The following is a 16,811-nucleotide window of genomic DNA, read 5'->3' on the forward strand; positions in this document are numbered from 1 at the left end:
TACAAATTGTGTGTGTGTGTGTGTGTGTGTGTGTGTGTGTGTGTGTGTGTATCCCATATAAGGAAAGCTTCTTTGGGGTTCTCAACGATATATATATTTATTTATAATATAAAGTATTGTCAAGTTAGCTAACATACATTGTATACACTGTGCTCTGGGCTTCAGGAGCAGATTCCCATGATTCATCGCTTACATACAACACCCACTGTTCATCCCAACAATGTGCCCTCCTCAATGCCCATCACCCATATCCCCCTCTCCCCCACACCCACCCCAGGGTTCTCAACAATTTTTAAGAGCCTATAGGAATCCTGACACCAGAAAGTTTGAGACTCAGTGGTCTAGTAGGTGGGGCTATAACCTCTTATATTTTAGGCGTTATGATTCATGTTTTATAAGGATTTAGACAGTAGATTTATGCCAGGGGTTTTATTTACCTGGAAGAGGGAGTGGGGAGCAAATGAGAATAAGGATGACTGCTGGAGAAAACATTGAGCTTCATTGTTTTGTCCCAGATCTAGATAAGCATGAGGTGTTCAAGCTGCAATAGATCGTACATGTTCTGTTTGGTTTTTGATGCTAAACAGACTTAGATTCAGTCACAGGCCTTCTCATTTATTAGCTCTGTAACTCCTGCCAAATTACTTAATCTGTGTGAGCCTTGTAACTACTGCTACTACTTTGTAAGTAATTTCTGCCCCACGGGGTTGTCAGGAGGATTGGATGACATTGCATCTACAAAGCGTGTGGTATATACTAGTTGCTTAGTAAAGGTGCCCTCCCCCCACCCCTGCTTATTCTTAGAGGAGAACGAGAAGGAGTTGCCTGAGACCCCATAGGTAATACAGGACTCAGGTCTTCAGTCTCTCAAGTCCTGTGTCCGTCCATTTATTCCAAAGTTATTTATTATGTGCTTCTGTGCCAAGAAGGAAACGATAATTAACTACTGTTATTGATTAAAAGGCAGTGACCCATAGGATCATTTCTTTGGTGTTCAGTTCAGTCTTTTCTTGGAGTTGACTGCTTTTTCAGGCTCTGTGCTTATTTAAGGCTGAATGCCTTCCTTAATTACAGGGCCTCCATTGTGCCGGCTTCTTCCAGGACTCTGTCCGAACAATGTGTTACAATGGATACACTATAAAATGTACCTTAGTGAGATATTTCATCTGAAGGCAGTAAAGACAGCCTTTTCCCTTCTGACTCTCCCCTCACCACACTTCTCTTTAGTATGGGGACCTGGGAGCGGCCACAGGCATTTGGAACTTCAAGACCCACGCAGACTGCATCTTTCCACAATTACACAATGGAGTTTTGGGAACCAGTATGATACCTAGCTTTCCTCTTGTCATTTGACAAATGCTGTGTGAAGAACACACTACCCTCTGTAAAGAACCCCGAGGTCTATGGACAGGGGTGCTATGCTAAATGCGCCATTTTAAAATGAGGAACCTGTGGTTGAATTGCTTCAATCATTTCAGAGTAGAATGGCAAAAAATGTAAGGCAGGTCATGGGTTGGTGTTTCTTCAGTATACTAGAAAATCCCGCATAATTGGACCTAGAAATTTGATATTTATTCTGTAAATTGGTCATGATGAGAAACCAAACCTAGTGAATCAGAGCGAAGGGGTGGTTGAGGGGATAAAGTGCTAAGTTAAGAAACCCACGTTGTTCAGTGAGACCCGTTTTGAGGGCTGGATTTTAGCGGCATTGATCTCTGTTTGCGATTGCATTGTGGAGGCTGGCACATCGGGGCAGACACCTCGAGCGCGTGCTTTGTCTTTGCTGGCAGAGCGGAGGCATGCTTTGAGCTGGGGTGTGCCTGGCCGGAGGTATTCAGGGGAGCCGGTGGAATTCTGGTAGCAAACCCTGGGCCTGAGAATGAGACAGTGTGGACTTGACCCCTCCTCTTGTTGTGATCTTAGGTCTCTCTGCTTCTCTGTGTCTCAGTTGTGAGCGGAAGCCATCTGTGCACTCTGGCTAAGACAGCCTTGAGGTTGAGTAGTGTTGTGAGGACCTAGAGAGGACAGAAGTACTTACCGAATTTTATAACCAGGCATCTGTAAGAGCTCCTCCGTGCACAGTTGTACGTGTGGGTTGAGTGGGAGCCGTGGAAGTAAGTTCCATCACATCTGTGGCATGGTGCATTCACTGCTTTATCTCCTCACAGAGGTTAGAAGAGTAATGCATGCCTCGTTTCTTCCCCCCCCCAGACTCTCTCTGGCCCAAAATCCGGGTTCCATTGAAAGTTGTGAGGACTGCTGAAAACAAATTGAGTAACCGATTCTTCCCTTATGACGAAATTGAGACAGAGGCTGTCCTGGCTATCGACGATGATATCATCATGCTGACCTCTGATGAGCTGCAGTTTGGTTATGAGGTAAGGAGGTTTCAGACAGTCTGTTTACATATTGACTGTTTCTTGCCTAGCGTTGCTTGTCTTTCCTAATGAAGAGGATTAGATTTCATCTTCTAAAGCCACAGTTTCTACTCCCTAGTCGATAGTGCATAAGAGCGTGGGTTATGAAGCTGTTCTCCCAGACTTTGGGGAAACCCTATCCTAGAGTGACAGCTGGGGCCTCCACTACTTTTGGGAACTCCCAGGGAGAGTCCCAGGGGATATTTTCAAAAGAGCGTCTATAGCATTTAACGAGCACTTAATTGATGTCTCCTCGAATGGCACTTCCCCTGACTCAAGCAGCTGGGCGCGGCAACAATAAAAACGCCAATGAGCAGAGACGCTGGAGACGCTGACAAACAGAAAGCAGACCCTGTTGATGGCTTTCTTTCTGAGGTTTAAGTGGAGAGGTTGGCTGCCTGTCTTTAGGGAGAAACATGCTCTATCACCGTTCATTCAGTGCGGCTGATGGATTAGGCTGGGTTCAAGGGTTAAGTATGGAGACCAGTAAAGGTCTCCCCAGGGGAAAGTGCCAGAGCCGAGGCCTGGTGAAAAGCAATAGGAATTGATGAGCTCTGTCAGGGAGGATGTGCGTGAGATGCATGGCGTGACGGCGGCAGGAGGAGGCCTGCGGTGCGGGGATGTGACGGCGGCATCGGACCTGAGCAAAACAGAGAGTATACGTCAATTAGCCACGGCCGACACAGGGAAAGTGGTGCGGTCTGTCCCCTACACGCGTCCTGCCCGTGAGAGAGGCAGCCGTCTTTGTAGTTGACTCGGGGTTTGCTGAAGTTGAGGTTCTAAGAAATCACGAAATGTTATTATATGAGGCCATATTTGGCACTCAGATTTTATTAAATGAATATATATTCTATATTGTGTATTTATTATAGAAGTTCATTTTCTAACCCTTAAGCTAGAAGTGGATTTTCAGGGGAAGAAATAGGAATCCCCCTGTCACCACCACCAAAAATTAAAAGCTCAAGTTCTTTGTTTGTTTGTTTTTTTAAGTTTGAGTGTAACAGAAATTGTTGTGAATTAGGCTGGTGTGTGATACAGTCAGTATAGTTACTGGCCGGTGAAAGGCGTGAGAGTGGCTAATCAAACATGTGTGTCATCTTTTTGGGTTTATTCTCATTCACAGAGATGTCTTTTACATTATCACATCTAGGATATTAGATGATTTGTAGCACACTATCATTCCCATTTTTAAAAAAAGCGAATTACCTACTTGTTTCTCTAGCCAACTCATGGCAAAAAGACCTTTTTTTTTGGCCAGTGTTTTCTCTCTTCGTTGCATATAGTGGCTTCAGACTATATTTATGGGTGGTTTTTTTTTTTGTGTGGTGAAAGGAGGTGGATAAAAGGGAACATTTGGAATGATATAGCCAAGATGGATAGAGTGCTCCCTCCTTAGTATTTTCAGTTGGGCTAAATGAAGTCTAGTGAAAGAAAGGTAGACTTGAGGCACCTGGCTGACTCATTCGGTTGAGCGTTCTGCTCTTGATTTTGGCTCAGGTCATGATCTCACTGTTGTGGAGTGGAGCCTGCTTAAGAGTCTCTCTCTCTCCCTTTCCCTGTCTCCGCTCATGCTCTCTCTCTAAAAAAAAGAAAGAAAGGTGGACTAAACGTATTCCTTTTGACCTTGAGTTGAAATCTTAAGATGTTATGTATATTGAACCCTGGGATTTCTTTCAACCTTGAGTTTGTTTCAAGCCTCTTCCGCTTTTTCCTCTGATGACCTGTGTTTGATTCCACATCACCTTGAAGGAAGTACCTGCCTATTGGAGGAGTGGCAGGCAGGAAAACGCCTCCTCTACATTAATCTGAATCTTCTCTAGATGCCGTGGAAGGCGAACTTTCATAACTACTCTCTGTATTCCAGTGAATGTTCTGGGTGTTCTTATATTACTTACGATCTTTTCTCAAACCTGCAAGACAGTTACTGCTTTTCTCATTCTTTACTAAGACTAAGAAGGTTAGATAACTTATCTACAGTCACACAGCTAATGAGTGGAAGAGTTGGAATTTCAGTCCAAGTTTGTCTACACTATGCTGTCCTCTAAGATTTTACCCTGTCAGAGACTACTGGTTTGCAAAAGTAGTACGAAGAGCCACGAGCATATCAGTTGTCTCTCACAGAGTTATCCTGATGCTAAGGAAAACAAACAGGTTTCTCAGGCATCCCTACCATTGGTGCTTTAGGGTAACTTTGTAAAAGTTATTTCTTGCATAGTAGTTAATATAATGGACAAAGTTAGGATAGCTCTGGACCTGAATTCCTGCCCTTTCACTGACTAGTTAATGACCATGGACAAGTTTTTTAATCTCTCTGGATGTTATTTTATTCTTGCATAAAATGGCAGTAACAATATCCACTTCATTAGATTATTGTGTACATAGAAAATTCCGTAGTACCTAGCACATGGAAAGAGAATGCTCAGTGACTGCTCCTTCTATGTGGTAGGCAGTATCCTCTGCACTTTACAAGACACCGTGTTGGCTGCTATAATGGCGGCTACTATGGTTATTCCCATTATCCCACTCATGACTCCGCTGTGGTTCGTGGGAAAGGTTGTGGTTTCCATTCTTCTTGGGACATTACTGTTCTAGAGAGGGTACCCACTTTTGTGTTGAGTCAAAAGACAGAAGGTGATGGGGCTCCTGATCCTGTTTTTTGTTTGTTTGCTTGTTTGTTTGTTTGTTTTTGGCCAAAGCCTGGGATTATTTCATGCAGGAATTGGGAGCAAGCCTGACTGATAAAGTGAATTAATAAATCTGTTAACAAAAATTTATGTCCAAGGGGAGTTACGTTGGAACCCAGAGCTACTTTCTTGTGCTGAGCACAGTGCATTTGGATTATATCTATCTTATTAATTGCTACTCATCCATCAGGACTCAGCTCAATTGTTGCTATCTCAGAGAAGCTTTCAGGGAGGTTAGGTTCAGAGCACTCTACCTCTTTGTAAGCAAATAATTAATTGTGAAGTATATTGTTTAATGTCTGCTTTTCTTCTAGAATGTAAGCCCCACAAGGGCAGGAATCATGGCTGTCTTGTTCATTGCTTTATCTCTATGCCTGACCCGGTTTATTCCATTCAGTGGTTACTCAGTAATAGTTGATGAATAAACAAACCTTTATCACCAGCATGCACATGAAAGCTATGGAATAAGTTACTCCGGCGTGCGTGCCCATCCACCGTGATCCACAGTCTGGATCCAGCCATTTTGAAAAACCATTTGGAATTTCAGATGCTAACCATATACCTACCATGTGACCCACCATTCTTCATATAGAGATTTACCCTAGAGATATAGGAGCACACATATACACAAATACTTGTACACCAATATTCATAGCAGTTTTTACTTGTAAAAGCTGGAAACTAGAGGAAAAACACAGAATGTCTGTCCAATCTGAATGAATAATCGTGGTATATCCATACAATAGAATACTACTCAGTAATAAATATGAATGAGCTATGGAGACATACCATGGATGTATTTAATAATAATTATGATGAGTGAATGAAGCAAGATGAAAAAGAACATATATTATGATTACCTTTACGTAAAATTTTAGAAAATACAAACTCATTTTCAGTGATTGAAAGATCAGTGGTTGCCACACTTAGGAGTCGGGAGGGTCAAGCTGTGAAGGGCAAGAGGGAGAATAACAAAGAGGCAAAAAAGCTTTTAGGGGTTATGGATATGTTCATTATCTTAACTGGGATGATGATTTTACTGTGTATATAGATGTACACATACTAAATTATGCATATCAAGTTATACACTTCAAATAGATTTAGTTTATCGTATGTCAAATCTTATTTCCAAAAAGCCGTAAAAAATTATATTCACGCAAATGTGTAAAAAATGCTTGAAAAATTGAAGGTAACGTGTGCCAGATATGTTCAGTAAAAACTACAAAATGTTGCTGAGAGAAATTGAAGTACAACTGCATAAATGGAAAGCTGTATCCTATGTATACATTCAAAAGTGTAATTTCTCCCCAAATTGTTCTGTAGATTCAAAGCAATCCCAGTCAGAATCCCAGACGGCTTTTTCTTTTTTCTTTTTTTTAATTGAAATTGACAGACTTGTTTGTTCTAAAATTCAAATGGAAGCAGAGTAGACCTGAAAAAGCCAAAGCAATTTTGGGAAGTAGAACAAAGTTTCAGGACTACCCCATTTTAAGAATTATTATAAAGCTACAGTAATCAAGACACTGTGGTATTGTTGTCAACTTAGACATACACATCAACGAAACACAATAAAGAGTCCAGAAGTAGAGCACACATGTATGTCGTTAATTTTTGACAAAGGACCCAAGTCCATTCAATAGAGATGGGAGAGTCTTTTCACTAAGTGGTGTTAGAACAATGTGATATCCTTATGTCAAAGAAAAATAAATCATGACCCTCACCTCACAGTGTATGTAAAAATTTAACTAGTCCTCAATGTAAGAACTAAAATTACACAACTTCTTAAAGAAAGCAGAGGAGAAAATCATAGCGCATTGAAGCTAAGCAATTATTGTTAAATACGAGACAAGTAGCATGACTTACAAAAGAAACCAAAATGGATAGGTTGGACTTCCTCAAAATTACAACACTTGAAAAGACACTTCTAAGAAAGTAAAAAGGAAAGTCCTCTATTGGGAAAAATATTTTCAGAACATACATGTGGTAAAGAACTTGTATCTAAAATATATAAAGAGCCCTCACAACTCAGGAAGAAGAAGACAAAGAAGTCAGTAAAAAAGAAACGGGGCAAAAGATTGGAGCAGTTACTTCACAAAGGAAGATAAGATATGTAGGTATAAACTAACATACGAAAAAGTCCTCCACATCATAGTCATGAGGGCAATTCTAAAATACAAGCACAGTGAGTTACCACTACACACTCACTAGAATGACTAAAAAAAATGTAAAAGAATGACAGTGCCATGTGTTGATGAGGCCATGGAGCAACTAGAACTCTCACATGTTACTGGTAAATATGCGAACTGGTACAACTAATTTGGAAAACAGTTTTGCAGATTCTCATGAAGTTAAACGTATACTTTTCATATGATGCAGCTTCCAAAAGAAATAAAAACATATGTCTTTACACAAAGACATGTACTCAATGTTTACAGCCTTATTCATAAGATCCCAAACTGTAGATGTCAGCCGGCAAATGGAAGAGCAAACTGTGGAATATCTATGCAATGGAATGCCACTCAGCAAGAAAAAGAAATGGACTACTGATATATGGAGCAACCTGGAAAAGTGTCAGAATCATTATGCTAAGTGAACGAAGCCAGATACCAAAGAGTACTTCCTATACGTGTTGCCCATGTACATGACGTTCTAGAGTGGAAAAAACTATGTTGCCAGGGGTGGTGGATGAGACTGACGAGAAAAGAACAGAAAGGAACTTTTCAGACAATGGAAATGTTCTAAACTTTGTGATGGTGGTTTTATGACTATATACGCTTGTCAAAACACACTTAAATTTGGTGATTTTATTGTAAGTAAATTCCATTTCAAAGCTGACAAAAATTTGTGGGATGCAACTAAAGTGGCTCTTAGGGGAAATTTATAGCATTAAATGCTTGTATTCGGAAGGAAGAAACGTCTAAAAGCAACACCTAAAGTTTGTTCCACCTTTAACGACTTTGAAAAGGAAGAGTAAGTTAAACCCAAAGCAAGTGGAAGGAAAGAGTAAAAGAAGTGCTAATGATGAAGTAGAAAACAAACCAACAGAGAGAATTTACAGATACAGAAATTGACCATTGGAAAGAACGAACAAAATTGGTAAGCCCCTAGCCAGAACACTCAAAAAAAAAGAGAACACAAATTATCATTGTCAGGAATGAAAAGGAATTAAAGAAGGATTGACATTATAGATCCTACAGACATTAAAAGAACACTAAGAGAATACTATTAAAATTTTTATGAAAGTAAGAATTCTTTGGAAATTACAGTGTATGTAAAATTAAATAGAATATATGTATATATATAATTCTCTATTAAAAAAACTGAAGTTGTTATCAAAATCTTCCTGCAAAGAAAACTCTAGGCCCAGATGGTTTTACTGGTGATTTCTTAAGAATGTAAGGTGTTGGGGGGCGCCTGGGTGGTGCAGTCGGTTAAGCGTCCGACTTCAGCCAGGTCACGATCTCGCGGTCCGTGAGTTCGAGCCCCGCGTCGGGCTCTGGGCTGATGGCTCAGAGCCTGGAGCCTGTTTCCGATTCTGTGTCTCCCTCTCTCTCTGCCCCTCCCCCGCTCATGCTCTGTCTCTCTCTGTCCCAAAAATAAATAAACGTTGAAAAAAAAAATTAAAAAAAAAAAAAAGAATGTAAGGTGTTGGAAAAAAAATTAGAAAGTGAAGAATAAAGAAAATTAGAGATAATCTAGCTTCCTCACGTTATGGGTAAGGCCCATCTGTAAGCTATATATGAAGCCCTTAAGTGACTTACCCGGTGTCACCCAGTTAGTAATTGGCAGTAATAGGGCTTAAACTCATTTTAGTGGTATTTTCACCATACCATGTCACCTGTAAAGATTTCATTATATAACTGGGCTTAGAGAGAACCAGTTACAGTATATAGAATTATAATGATCATTATATATATAGCTGTTCTTATTTTTGGCTGTGTACCATTCAAACCAATTTGTTGAAATCTCCCTGTGGGGAAGATAAAAACACCTGAACGTTTTCTTTGTTATTCTAATATTCACAAGCAAGAATCCATATCAGTCAGGAAAACAAATCCATACTAGTTGTTTCAATAGAATGGATTTAATATATGAAAATTTCTGATACAGGTATTAGAGAGCTTGAGAGAGCAAAAGGGAACCCTGGACGTATAAAGAGATGGTAACTGTAGGACATGAGGAACAAAGGAAAGGAAGGAAGTGGTTGGGGTCATTAGAACCTACATGCTGGGAAGAGAGCCTTCCCCCTCCCCCAGTGCTGGGCCTTAGACCTTCGCAAAGGGCCACTGGCTGACTTTTGCTGGTAGTTCAGAGAGCAAAGAAGTAGCACCTCATCCCTTCCCAGCCAGAGAGTGGAGGGAAGATTAAGGAAAGGAGGAAGCTGGAAAAGGGATTCTCTAAATCTGTGTGTAAAGTCCTGGGGGCACTCCCACCTCTCCCTTCAAAGCAGCCCATGCACGGAACTAATTAGAATCAACACAGCAAAAGCTTTGAAAAATGAACAGTGGTGTAGAATACCAACCAGGTTTCAAGAATTGGCGCCTGGGTAACACCCAAGTTGGGCAGACCAGAAGAGCACTATCAAGTCTTTGAAGACTGAATTGTTACTCGATCCACAGCCCACAAAGGTGGGTCAGGGCATACATTCTGAACCTAAACTCCCTGATAAAATATGGAAACTTAAAAGGAACAGAGTCTCATAGTAATATTCAAAATGTTCAGGGTACAATTCAAAATTACTCATCATACCAGAATTGGGAAAATTGCAACTTTTATGAGAAAAGACAGTCAACAGATGCCAACACCAAGATGATACAAATATTGGAATTATTGGACAAGGATTTTAAAACCACTATCATAAAAGATGATTTAATAAGCACTTATGAGCACTCTTGAAACAAATGGAAAAATAGAAAGTTGCAGCAAAGAAACAGATATAAAGAACAACCATATGGGAATTTCAAAACTGATAATTACAGCAACCAAAATTTAAAATTCACCTATGGGCTCAGTAGATGAATGAAGATAACAGGAAAAAATTAGTGAACTTGAGGATAAATCAGTAGGAATTACCCAATCTGAACAACAGAGGGAACGTAGACTGAAAAAAAGAAATGAACAGAGCCTCACGGACTTACGGGACAATCACAAAAGATACATTTGGGTCATCAGAGTCCCAGAAGGAGAAGAGAAAAGAAAGAATGTGGGGCAGAGGAAATATTCGAAGAAATAATGACTGAAAACTTCCAAAATTTGGCAGAGGACATTAAACTCACAGGTTCAAGAGCTGAAGAAGCCACAGACATCCAAAGAGGTGTATAAATTTACGTACATTGTACAAACTGAATAAGTTGTAGCAGAAATTCTTATGTCAAATAGTAATTGGAGAAGGAGACAAAGAAATTGGTACACACACACACACACACACACACACACACACACACACAAACAAGGAAAGGAGAAAATCTGCATAGCTACAGTGGTCTCTGTACCTGTAATAGCTTGGTCGTGAGAGCATAGTTGATATTTATAACTTTCTCCTTACACCACCCATTTGATGTTCCCTCTGTTCTCAGCCAGCTCTCTAGCATATGAATTGCACACCCAGTTTCTTTAATGACTCCAGCACTGTTCAGACTTCCTATTTCTTGTTGTGTTCATTTTTGATAAATTATGTTTTTCAGGAAATCTCTTCATTTCATTTGTATTGTAAAATGTATTGCTATAAAGCCGTCATGGGTCTTATCTTGTTGTTTAAAGTCTAGAGATCTGGAATGATGTTTTCTTTTTCACTCCTGGTGTTGGTGGTTTTTGTTTTCTTTTTCTTGATCAGTGTTGTTACAGGTAGAGCAGGGTCATAATCTTTGCAAAGGGTCAGCTTTTGATTTTGTTGATTTTTCTTTATTGTGTATTTGTTTTATCTTTAACTTCTCTTGATTCGTTTCTTTGTTTACTTTCATGAATTTAAGTTGCTGTTATTTTTCTAGTCTTTTGATAGCTTAGATCTCAGTATTTATTTTTATAATGTATGCATTTAAAGCTGTAAATTTCTTGGTAATTACTACTTTAGGTTTATTCCCAAGTCTTGATTTCATATTTCTATTATCCTTAAGTTTAAAATATTTCTATTGTAGAATCTTCTTTGACCCATAGTTATATAAAAGTATAGTGCTTACTTTTGCCAGTTTTTAAAGTTATCTTTTTCTTAATTGATTTCTCATTTGATTCTACTATGGCCATATACTACATATGGTTTCATTATTTTTGAAATTTACTGCGACTGGATGGTCCAATGAAAGGTCTATTTTGGTAAATGTTCTGTGTGCACCTAAAATAAGTTTACATTCTGTAGGGGCACCTGGGTGGCTCAGTTGGTTGAGCATCCGCCTTCGGCTCAGGTCTGATCTCACGGTTTGTGGGTTCGAGCCCTGCATCAGGCTCTGTGCTGACAGCTGAGAGCCTGGAGCCTGCCTCAGATTCTGTGTCTCCCTCTCTCTCTGCCCCTCTTCTGCTCTCATTCTGTCTCTCTTTCTCTCTCAAAAATAAATTCTAAAAAAAACGTTAAAATTTTAAATGAGTTTATATTCTGTAGTTGTAGATGTAATGATCTTATGGGGCCAATTAGGTAAGATCAGTTATCTCGGTGCTTTTAATTTATTTTTTTGTTTTTATTTAAATTCCAGTTAGCACACAGTGTAATATTATTTTCAGGTATACAGTATAGTCATTTCACACTTCTGTAAAACACCCAGCACTCCTTAATCGCCGTCACCTGTTTAGCCCATCCTTCCACCCACCTCCCCCCAGTAACCATCAGTTTATTCTCCACGGTGAGACTTTTTAATTTTAATACAATCATCCCTGTGCTTGTTCTTCTCTATAATAGGCATCTCCGATTCTTCTGTTATTTTTCTCCCAAAGCCTTTCTCATTTCTGTAGTAAATTCACTACCCTCGTTTAAATTGAAAAAAAAAAAAAGTTTAAATACAGTATTTAATATGTGAGAACCAAAGAGAAACCAGCAACAGACCTTTCTTACTGTGGCTCCGAAGAATTTTTTGCGAAATCTGGAGAGACAGGGGCATCTCCCCATTTGGGAATTTTTCAGAAAGAGGAAGCCGGCAGTCTTTCCAGCCTCTAGAGTGGTTTTACTAGTGCTGCCAGGAGACTGAAGAACAGACCAGATGACTTCCTGCAATCCCTTTGGGTGTAACGAATCTGAGGGATAAAAAGTACAGGCAAAGCAGTACGGTGTGGTTGCATGTGGAAAAGCGTCCAACTTCTGTGCCTTTATATAAAGTGACAAACCCCTTCCCTTCCCTGTGAAATGTGGAAAGCTCGCACGAGGGAGGATCCGGGGGGGCGGTGGCCAACAGCAACGTGTCGGGAGTCCGAGGGGAGAATACGGCAGTTACCGGAAGGGGGAGCCCAGGCCTGCTGTGGGCACGGTTCTGCCCACGCCCCTTCTGAGGCCTAGCACCTACTCAGGCACAGTCCCAGCACGGTTTTCACAGACGTGAGGGCATTTTAAGGTAGCGCATCTGTCAGAGGGTTGGAACCATCGATGTGCAGAGACCGTTTTGGAGTGGCGGGCTCCAGGGCGTGCCTGAGGAACTAGGGCAGAGACCAAAGGGCAGCTCACAGGCTGCATGCATCCCAAAGCGAGAGAGGGAAAGGTGGGGCTAGTGTAAGAGGTGAGAGAGAGTGGATCTAGAAGCCTTTTCCAGAAGGCGGCTCACCGGAGCACAGCTAGGTCATGTTAGCCCTGTCTCCCGAGGCACGTAGACTGGCCGAGAGGGTGGGGATCACTGTGCACCCGGTGACCGTTCACAGCACCCCGGCTGGAAGGCTGTTTTAGAGAAACACGGTGCCAGAACGTGAAGGGACCTTAGGGATCATCCTGTCACCCGATGCTTTGTTGCCGAGCAGACAGAGGTGCAGAGAGGGCGGTGACCTCTTTAAGATGTGCCATGGGCGTGGACTATCCCCCTGCAGGTGCAACACAGCAGGCCCTGGGCACGGAAGGCCAGGCCGTGTTGGAGAGCCCTCTTTCCTTCCAGTGGCAGTGATTTGAGCCCACAGACGTTTGGATTCGAGACCTAATACTGCGGATCATTATTTGTTTAATTGGAAGAAAACACAGGGGTCACTTGCCTGTTTATATGGGTCATACTCCCTGTTGGAGAGCCGAGGGTTTGGGAAATGTTACATTCCCTCTCCAGCCCTGAAATCAGGAGCTGAAGAATGCTCTTCTCTGGCCCTGCGTGTTTCTGACTTGTTTGACAAGCTCTAGTGAGCTACCAGATGTGGGAATTCTTTTCAGCCTGGGATAATTTATTTATCTGTTTATGTATTTTACCAGGAAAGTATCTATTGAGTCCTTGATACTCATTTGCAAGGAAGCCCTGGGGGAGCAGTAGCAGCGTATAGTGTTACTTGAGTGTGATTTTTTTTCCCCCTTAAGTCTGGCTGCTTTTATTCCAGACCTAAAGAGCTGGGAAATAAAATGCAACTTGTTCCTCCTCCCCTCCCCCGCCTTTAAGAGAGTTTCAAACATGTGGCAGAAAATGAGCCAGGCGGACTTGGCCGAATGTATGAACCCGTGAATTTATTTTTCCTTTCATACTTTGATCCTCATTTCCAACCATAAAAATTATTAGTAGCACTTAAGCGCTGAACATTTTTCACCTGAGAGATGTGAAACGCCCTTGGCTAATAATACTGGTTATAAAGTCAGTACTTCATGTGCGGATGGGAATTGGCTTAGCGTGGCTGTGTGTTGCTAGGCGCACAAAAATGCTGATGCCTTCCTTTCACTGGCTGGGTATCCGTAGGTGGCAGAGGCTGGTTGAACCTCTTGGGTGCTAATGAATTTTGAGAATTCAGTTGTATTATTTTGTTCATAACTCCCTGGGTTAATGGCAAGTACATACTTTGAAAGAATCGTGGCAAGCCAGCAAGATAGCTTAGAATGCTCCACTTTTTTTCCGGACGACATACAACCATCTCTGAGTGGCTCTCCTGGTATAGGAAGAACCGAGAGGAAAGGCACCAAGGGGAGAGTGAGCTCGGTGTGTGTGGTCGGCGAGAAGCAGATTGACCCGAGGAGGGAGGAAGTTGTGCCTCGGTTAACAACGGAAGCTAGCTTGGTTACACAACGTAGGGCCAGCTGAAAAGCTTAAGAAGTGGTAAAAAGAAGGATTGTAGGTTTGTACGAGTGTCTGGTCCAAAGCAGTCAGATCACAGGATGAATGCGAAACAACAGACACTAAAGACGGCGAAGGCCAGGTGGATAGAGGTGGGAAGTCTATAGACTTAATGTTCAAGTGGATTAAGGAACCAAAGAGAAGAAGACAGGCTTCCCCATAGCTCGCATTTAATTTGTGATGAGGGAGCTTGGCTAATTGAAGAATTCCAGAGTTGAGGCCCTGTGTAACAGTTACATTTGAAACAGAATTTGTAGAATTTGGAGATACTTCTATATTCATCCAGGGAGAGCAGACAGATGGTGTAATCTGTGATCCTAAGTAAACTATCCCACTTTTTCTCTCCTTGCTAGAGGAGCTGAGAGGTGAAGACAGCCTATCATAGAGTAGCCTTCACGGTAACCTGTAGCAGATAATTTAAAGAGAGAGAGAGAGAGAGAGAGAGAGAGACTATCTCTGTCCTCTTCATTTCTCTCCAAGCTTTCTGCCAGTGAAAGTGCCACAGATACTGAGCCGGGGGAACAAATAAATGTAAAACAAGTGTTGGGCTGGGTCTACAGACTGTTTCTCACAGACTTGTGGTTATGATCCTTCTGATAGGTTAACTGCTTTCCTCCCTAGATGTAAGCCAGAGCCCTAAATCTTACGACGTGCTCTGGTTTGTTGGGAATACAGGAGGCTGACTTCAGAAGAGTTTTCCTTGATGGCACATGGAACTCACCCTGCCGTGGGCTCTAGGGCAAGCTTACCCTTAGGGTTCATCTAGGGCACCAAGAAACTCAGTTCTTACACAGCCAAGACAGATAAAAAAGGGAACGTCCCTAAAGGAGGGCCCAAAATGCAAGGGATATCCTTGCAGTGGGCGGATAATCTAATTGCTGGAAGCGTCTCAGCCTTCGGAAAGAACCGGTGCCGTACATTTCCATTCTTTGACCTCTTGGCTGACTCAGATCCTTGAGCTTTCACAGCGTCTGACCTGGTGGGTGACTGAGAGGTTCCAGTATTTCCTTCTCTTCTCTGAAGGATGGACTCTCCTCATGGCCGCCGGCACTAGGATTCACTGTGAGCTGGGCCCATTTCTGGCACGCACAAAGTCAAACCTTGCAAAAGCTGTTCTGGATTAGCATTTGTGCTGGGTGTGACACTAAAGCTTTACAGTGTAGCTAGAGCCTAAGTGGAGCTTTTTAGAATTATACGTTTCTTAGGACTCGTGGTGTGCCCTCCTCATCAATTACCTGGAGAAGTAGATGGCTGTAAGCTCTTTGGACCTTGTGCATTATGTCTGAGTGAGTGATAGTACATTTCCTGAGCCCGGCCGTAATATCAGGACAGTGGTGAATGTTGAAAAACATATCTGTCCGTCTTTCCTTGCGTTGTTCACTTTCTTATGTACCCAAAGAGTGGGCATTATAGAGACCGTTGTCTTCAGAAGAGGACTAGGCCAAATGGCTCATTTCGGTGACTGTCCCTGCCTGGAAGGTGTAGTCAGAGCCTCCCTCAGAGGAGACATGTGGAAGACTGTGGCTCTTTCATAGAGAGTTCTGTCCCTGGGGTGTCCCTCATCGCTGCGGGCTCCGTTTTCAGCCTGGAGGAGAGTCCCGAGGAATCTGTTAGGTCTGTCCTATCTCCAGCTTGCACTGATTTACACCCGGGGCTCCCGGGAGCCGGGGAAGCCGTGCATGTGGGCCGCTGCTGCCGCCGGGGCTGCTGAAAGAGGACCCGAAGCCGCGGCCAGGAGCCCACGGAGGTGCTGAGAGGAGCTGCGGTGAAGTTTGACCTCTCAGAGCTCTTCTAAAGCGCCCAGTCCCCACTGGAGAATAAGTCAAACAAATATTAAGGGAAGGAAATCGAATATCTATGCTGAACACTGGAGTAAGATCTGAGCATTTTAAAAGAGTGCCCAGTTGGGAATTACAATAGAGTGACACTTTTTTCTTCCCCACTGAGCAAATTAAAATGACAAGCTCAGAATTTATTTACCTAGCCATTAATGAAACATCCTATCTTCCCTGTCCCAAAGAGGGGGAGTGTGCTTCCTGCTGGCACATCTTCCCACCAAGGTGTCTCCTCCTCACTGACTTCCCCCCCAGATAAGGCAGGTGAGTCGGTTTCAATATGTTTTCCATAAGCGCTTATTTCTTGCGGGGCAGTGCTGGTGCTCTTCTGCCCTCTCCACCCCCGGGCCTGTGTGCTCCCCACCGAGCCTCCGCGTCTCTCCTGTCTGCGGCACCAGCGGGCCCACCTGGCTCTGTGGCTCCGTGCCTCAAAGAGCTAATGCTTATAATGTGGGATAGTTATTTTAAAGAGGTGTTGGTACACTTGATGGTTTAAAGAATGCATACTTCCCCTCCCCCCCATTCAAAAGGAGATATCTGCAATGATATTCCAACCTGAAAGGATCCATATGTTTGAGGGTTATTGTTCCAAAAGCTGCCTGTTGTCTCGTTGGGATTGATTACAGGCTCTGGCTGCTCCAGGAATTCAGAGCTTCAGAATTTGGCTTA

At 42.4% G+C, this 16,811-nt stretch overlaps 1 protein-coding gene across 4 annotated transcripts in view; it reads left to right on the top strand.

Moving 5' to 3' along the window:
• Positions 1 to 16,811, top strand: part of EXT2 (exostosin glycosyltransferase 2) — a 145,442-nt gene that overhangs the window by 106,027 nt on the left and 22,604 nt on the right. For all 4 annotated transcript variants that reach the window (XM_043581008.1, XM_043581010.1, XM_043581009.1 and 1 more), the window contains exon 10: positions 2,212 to 2,378. In XM_043581008.1, coding sequence (XP_043436943.1) covers positions 2,212 to 2,378 — 167 coding nt within the window. The remainder of the gene's footprint in view (positions 1 to 2,211; positions 2,379 to 16,811) is intronic.

This window comes from Prionailurus bengalensis, chromosome D1 (genome assembly GCF_016509475.1).
Source record: "Prionailurus bengalensis isolate Pbe53 chromosome D1, Fcat_Pben_1.1_paternal_pri, whole genome shotgun sequence".
In the NCBI taxonomy this organism is placed as follows: Eukaryota; Metazoa; Chordata; class Mammalia; order Carnivora; family Felidae; genus Prionailurus; species Prionailurus bengalensis.